This window comes from Protopterus annectens, chromosome 2.part1 (genome assembly GCF_019279795.1).
Source record: "Protopterus annectens isolate FY-2018-M chromosome 2.part1, PAN1.0, whole genome shotgun sequence".
NCBI classification, from domain to species: Eukaryota; Metazoa; Chordata; order Ceratodontiformes; family Protopteridae; genus Protopterus; species Protopterus annectens.
The window spans coordinates 1,896,607,420-1,896,614,680 of record NC_056729.1 but is presented as its reverse complement, the minus strand read 5'-3'; the positions used below and the strand labels follow the sequence as shown (position 1 = coordinate 1,896,614,680).

The 7,261-nt window shown below is 36.8% G+C and overlaps 1 protein-coding gene across 1 annotated transcript in view; it reads right to left on the bottom strand.

Annotated features, from left to right (window-relative positions):
- Positions 1–200: 200 nt before the first annotated feature.
- LOC122795061 (deleted in malignant brain tumors 1 protein-like) overlaps positions 201–7,261 on the bottom strand; it is a 134,403-nt gene continuing 127,342 nt past the window's right edge. The window contains exons 4-5 of the mRNA XM_044063637.1: positions 3,503–3,820; positions 201–577 (exon numbers count right to left, since the gene is read on the bottom strand). Coding sequence (XP_043919572.1) covers positions 201–577; positions 3,503–3,820 — 695 coding nt within the window. The remainder of the gene's footprint in view (positions 578–3,502; positions 3,821–7,261) is intronic.

The following is a 7,261-nucleotide window of genomic DNA, read 5'->3' as shown; positions in this document are numbered from 1 at the left end:
GAAATGCAAGTGAAAATATACATTATGTTAATATTCTGTAAAGGAAATGCAAGTGAAAATATACATTATGTTAATATTCTGTAAAGGAGACCTTCTGCTTGCTACTCTAAAGAATGTAGATTTTCTCAGCTGAATTTTATGAGCTAAAAAATACAAAATACGAAACAAACAAGTGAATAAATAAATTATTTTGAAAGCATTTACTGTAAATAAGCTGTAATGCAGAATGAAGACTTGATAAAATAGTCCTTACTTTCACAAATTACTCCTGCATCCTGCTGATGATCACAGACATACTGACCCCAGTAGCTGTTAGGGCACTTATCTAGGGATGCTTCGGTGCCGTTACATCCAGGAGCATACAGATTAACACTGCCATTACCTTTTCCAAAATATCCATTAACAGATGGTAGTATTGCTTTTCCACATCCAAACTGCTGACAAACAACATTAGCAGCAGGCAAATCCCAGGAATAATCACAAACTGTCCCCCAGGCACTGCCTGCTGATACTTCTAATCTTCCAGCACAGCGGGAGAAACCACCGACCAGTCGCAGCTGTAGACTCGAACTTGATACTGAAATAACAGAGTTAACTATTTAGAAGGTCATCATAAATAAAACATTCAGAGGCGACATTCACAAACATCTCTTGTCTAAGATTACTCTAGAACCTTTTATGTATTCGATAATATGTTATTATCTACGAAGAAGAATACGAAGAAAAAGAAGATGAAGAAAAGAGGAATAACAGACGTTTTCTAGGTCTAGGATTTACTAAACAATGTGTGGGACATTGTGTTTTGCAGATGTTATGGGATTATCTCCGACAAACTATCACTTGCTATGAAAAGTTTCCTGTCTGGCATCTACTTTTCAGAAGTAAAAGCCAATACCAAAGAGCTCTGGCTGACTACATTTGCAGATGACTGCAAGCTAGGAGCAGTTATTGAATCCCAGAATGACTTAGCTATCCTGCTGGAAGGTCTGTCCTAAATAAATAACGGATGTCAGAATCATGGTCTGAAAATAAATGCCCAAAAAATGCATTATTGTATACTTTGAGAAACATCTTCCTTGGAGAACTACCAGCTGACTCAGTTGTTTGCGAGCTGGAAACTTATGTGGACAGTGACCTAACTTTTTACCAAAACGTACCCATTGTTGTTAGATATAAGGATGTCATTGATCCCTTTTACACAGCCCTAATTAGGCCAATAATCAAATCCAATGCTCCCTTTAGCGTGTATCTGTCCAAACACATACAGCAACTGGAACACCAGCTGAGATACCTCACTAAAAGGATACAAGGCCTAAACAACATATCCTACATGGACCAACTCAATACCCTGTCACTATATTTGGTATCCTACAGAATCCTAAGAGGTGACCTATATCTGGCATACAAGGCATCCTCTGACCTATTACTGATGGATTTACTGCACATCAGCAAGTCAGACAGCAACATGAATATTCAGTCTAAGGATCTAAACCTCTTCTGTAACATCAGCAAAGCATTTTGGAGGGACAAGTATATTTCACAGAGGATACTGCTACTGTGGAACAGACTATCCATCCACATAAAATAAAGTTAATTCCTGAGTATATTCAAGCATGACTTATATCTACAGATGGGAAACAGAAAATTTATCCCAAGATTGCCCACTGTTCTAGTAGTGGACAGAGGCAGCTCTTAAATGTTTTATCCAATGAATGGGGGTCCCTCAAATTATGTATGGTATGATTCCAGTTATTCTCATTAAGCATAATATATAATTATCAACCAAGGGATGGGTAAGGCCAATCTATAACCAAATGGGATAGGTTATTTTGATCACAAAAAGGGAAAAGGGCTAAGCTTAAAATGGCCTGCAAGGACATCTAGCCTGGTACTTACCTATCAATTTATAAAAGTAATGTTCTCATTATTTAACTGTCTTCCCATTTAAATGTTCAGATAGGACTGCATTTATAGTTTTTAGGTAGAAATCCATTAGGTATAGTTGTAACAAAAAGTGAGTGAAACAGCTCTTTACAAAGGTTGAAAGTATAGAATTGTTAAACAAAATTTACTAAAGTCATTTCACTGAATTATTCAGGTATGGCTCAGCAAGAGGATTCCTTAGTCCTTGACATGTTTTGCAGAATAACTAAGACATGTATGAAGTGCAATGTTTCACTTTAGACAGCTGTACTTCCCACTGCATGGTTATGACATATGTCTCATACTCAGATCTTTCCTGTTAAATAATTCAACTGATTAATTTGAGACAAATTGGGCAGAAATAAACTTCTAAATATAGTACAACCAGCAGCCATTCAACACAAATGTAATTAAGAGAGCTACATACCCTGAATTTCTACATACTACATTAGCAAACAGGTCAGAGGGGACAGATCAATAAAGTTGTATGCAGATGATGTGGCAGTACAGACAGACTCTGAGCAAGAACTTCAGTAAAGGATAAGGGAACGGAATGTAAAACTTGAAGGCACATGGAATGAAACTAAGCACAGACAAGACAGTGATAATGGCAGAAAATTTGGGAAATCAGAAGAAGCTGAGAATTGAGATAGAAGGGAAGATAGTAGAACATGTTAACAGTTTCAAGTATCTGTAAGTGGTGGTTGAAGAGAAGGGAAGTCGGAATGAAGAGCTCAAAGCTAGTATCAAAGGGCATGCAGCCAACTAGTAAGGAGTGTCAGGTGTAGTGTATGACAGAAGAATATTAAAAGAAGCTGAAAGAAGTGATGTGACCAGTACTACTCTACATGACACCCTGCCCCATGTAGAAAATGTCAAAAAGAGGGGTGATGACGATGATGATAAATATATATATAATATACATACCCACCCACACCCACACACACCCACACACACCCACACACCCAACCACACCCACACACCCAACCACACACACACACACACACACCCACACACCCACACACACACACACCCACACACCCAACCACACCCATTTATATACATATTTCTCCTGTTTTTTTTTCAAAAATGGACACTTTCAGGCATGACCAAAAAAACAAATTAGTAATCAGACAGATAACCCTGTTACAGATTAAGCTTAATGGTTATATAGGGTTATATATAGGGGTAACAAAGATGTCACCCATCTCTGTACTTTCTTTATCATTTCATAGCTGGGGTGCCTTCTGTATAGATTCTCCATAAAGTTGACCATGAATAATGTGATAAAGTGGCATTTAATACAGGATTAATTATTTGCATTATGCCATTTGAGTGTTGAGAATGTAACCTGTCTTCTCATAACAATTAATTGGACACGCTGGCACAGGAAAATAATGAATGGCTGCATATTCACTTCTGGTCTGGAATAATAGTGACTTCCTTTGTCTGAGCTCCATCAGACCATCAGCTATAGTGTACTACATTATAGTTCACATATTACCACACTGCAGCAAAGATGTTCTGTTCTATACCAGACACAAATGAACAGAGAGCTTAAGAATATGGATATCCATACCTGTACAAATGACGCCACTGTCCCTTGAATGACTACAAGTATTTTTTGCCCATGGGTCACCTTTACATTGAAATATAGATGTTTCCTTGCCGGTACAATCAAGGTGGCTTAACCAGACTGCCCCATTCCCTTGACCGAACTGTGATTTAATTGTTGCTTGAGAAGCATTTCCACAACTCATTTGTCTGCAAATGACATCAGCATCATTCATGTCCCAGTGGTCATCACAGATTGTTCCCCATTGATCATTTATGTAAACTTGAACAGTTCCACTGCAATGATTTGAACCATTTGCCAGTCTTACATGGAGTGCAGACTCTAAAATGAAAATCATAAATATTAGTAGTAAATATGCATAATATATTGAAGAAAATTTTGTGCAGTCTTTCTATTTGTCAGTTTAAATAATCTGATACAGGTGATGCTGTTATCAGTCTTGACTATGCCTCTCAACTGACCAGACTTTTGCAAAATGTTGTACATTTTTGCCTCATTCCTTCATTCATTCACTCATTTATTATTTATTATCATTTAGTTACCACAATGTTCCAAATGGGCAGAACCTCCTTCTTCAGTGGAGGCCTGGGATGGAAAAGTCCAAATTAAATTACACTGAAAAATTAAATTTGCATTGTGGATGCAACCTGGTATGTTACTTCAGCACGGTGATAACCCAAAGCAACAACGAGTATAACATCATATTTTATTGCATCTAATTTTTGATTTTGAATGTTTTCTGAGGTGCATGCAATACTGGAAACTTTCCAGAGTTCTATTTTATTTCCATTTTTTTCCAGGCTTTGTCTTAATCCACCAGGAGTTGCTTGGTCTCCTTTGGTTTGCCAATGGGCTGGATTACATTTCACTCTGTTGTTTCTGAGTGGGACGTGCTCATTTGATATATTTTGGAAATAGTTTTGGTAAGTAGTGTCACACTTCAGGTGCAGTGAATGCAAATCTTTCTAGTTTATTAGTTTGATGTTTTCAGTGAAGGCTTCTAAATGAAAGGAAGAGAGCTTATGAACAAGGTTGTAATGGTGCTGGTGAAATGTGAGTTGGTGGTTCCTTACTATATAAGTGGGGAGGTAGACACTTAAAGTATCTGGTAAAAATCCAATGATAATTATATTTTTTGTTGCATTAGTCAGTATCCAGTCAAGCATATTTGCCTCATGCACATTTTTTGTTACAAGTTTTATTGTATCTTGTGGGGGAGGAGATTTGTTGATTGAAATCTTCAAAGTTTATTTGATGGTTTGGAGATCATGGTCAGCCAATCTATGTTTAGGTCATCCATAGTTAAGGTTTCTTGCTGGATGTTGAGGCAATCCATGAGAAGATTTCTTTAGCAATGTTTATATTTTGGCCAGGGGATATGTAGATGCCTAAACTGGTTAAGGTTTTGTGTTTGTTGAGGTTGAGCAAGCTTAGAATTTCAGTATTATGGAATTTTGGGGTGTTTTGTGGTGAAGCGACAGGTAAAGAGAACTTTTGCCTGTGATAGCTACCCCACCAGCTTTTTTATGTGCTCTGTCAGGCCATAGTATGTTAAAGCCTGCAGTTTATTATTGGAAGAGATGTTAGGTCTGCATAACTGAGGTCCGTTTACAGATGCACAGTGGAGGTCTGGATTTTGGTGGATGTCCTCACAAAGAGTTGTAGTATGTTTTTCTTTTTTTTCTTTTTTGTCTATGTCTAGTTTTCAGATGTTTTATATTGTGCAGAGATGAATGTGGAAAGGGCAGTGACAGATTTTCTGTGGTATATGTATTGTGAGAGAGGACTGTAGAATAGTGTTATTTAGTGCCTGTTGGTATAATGTCAGGTAGCTTAGAAGGATAAGTGGGAGTAATACAGGCAGTAGTCTGCTCATAGTGTGAACATAGAGGAAGAACGTGATTGCCAGCTAGGCTGGAAGTGACAATGATGTTTTAGTTAAAGGTGTAAGTAGTCTGGAGTAGAAGAGAGATAGCTTATTCTTGTAAAAAGTTGTTCCTGTACAGAGTGGGGTTGGTAAGAGGGCAATACAGTTCAGTGCAGGATGGGAGAGTTGAAAATGTGATTAGTAAAAATAATTAAATATAATTTGGTCTATTCAATCATAATATTTTTTGTTTTGCGGCTTATAATTCTGCAATGAAGAAACTAAATATTAGCACACACTAAAAAAATGATAAAGTTTATCTGAGTGATATTTAAAACTTGCCCCTAATTTTGAACTCTTGCCTCCTCATTATTTTTGGCTTCGTCCAGAATTCTTGCACTAAGAGGTTGAGATGTATGGCCATGACCAAGCCCATTGTGTCAAAATATTGTACATTGGAAAACGCAGTGACACAGTATGACAGCAAAAGACATGTCATACCAAGGTAAAGTGAACACATTCATACATGAGCGAAGAACAGGTTAGCAGTGAGAGTGTTAACCCTGTTGACAGGTATTACTGGGAAAAATATACTGACAGTGATACCTATATACACTCTGAAATGACACCAGACTAAATAGCGATGGGATAAACCATAGTTAAATGTGAACCCGCAAACATCCATAAGAACTATTAGCCAATAACCTGTCTGTCAAAACACTTTTACGCCATATATAGGAACTGGTACAGACAGAGCATAATAGTCATTTAGATAAAATTCAGGCATTGCTTTAGAACAGAAGGGGAATGAAAGAGATTTGCATGGAACTAAAAGGTCAGCTTTTGGTAAACAACTCTATAATGGAGAGCTGAAAAAGAACAGGAATCTCAGTGTGGGATGGATAGATTACAAAAGCATCATTTCACAGTATTCCCCAATCCTGGATTATAAAACCTATAAGATCTATTATCCATTGATGCATTTTATTGCATTTACTATGAAAAAGATACAAACCACTGTGCAGATGAACCACAAAAGTGGATAAATTGCTAGTTTGGGTGTGTACATCCGATGTGCAATATTCCAGGGTGATTCTTTACCATCATTCCTGTGTTACCTTGCTCTCAGTCCAATTATCTGTTTACTTAATCATTGTGGGTTTAGCTTGACTCCAAGGAAAGTCTCATCCTCTTTTAGTGGATGAACTAAAAAGGTTATAGTTCATTGGATAACAACTGGAAGAACAGCTTTAAGCCATTAAAGCCTTGTCAGATGACATAAAAAATTGTAATGTTCTCTCAACAAATTTGCAAAAGTAATGTTTGAAAGAGGAAAATGAAAAATTTGGAAACTACAAAAAACAGGTAGGAATGTGATATTAAAGACATGAACAAGAGGGAATGAATAAACGTTTGGGAATAGATGAAGGGACAGCAATAACAGAAGAACAAATTAGAAAAAAATCTCAGTAAAAATAGGGAATAGATGAAGGGGCAGCAATAACATGAACAAATTAGAAAACAATCTCAGTGAAAATAGGGAATACATCAAGAGACAGCAATAACAGAAAAACAAATTAGGAAAAAAATCTCAGTAAAAATAGGGAATAGATGAAGGGGCAGCAATAACAGAAGAACAAATTAGAAAAAATCTCAGTAAAAACAGGGAATAGATGAAGGGGCAGCAATAACAGAAGAACAAATTAGAAAAAAATCTCAGTAGAAATAGGGAATAGGTGAAGAGGCAGCAATAACAGAAGAACAAATTAGAAAAAATCTCAGTAAAAATATTTTAGAAGACTAAAACTAAAACTGAAAGCTGCTTTGACATCCAGGAATAAAATTCAAGATGTAAACTAACCTGCGCATCCTGTTTTAACCTACAACCTGAGATG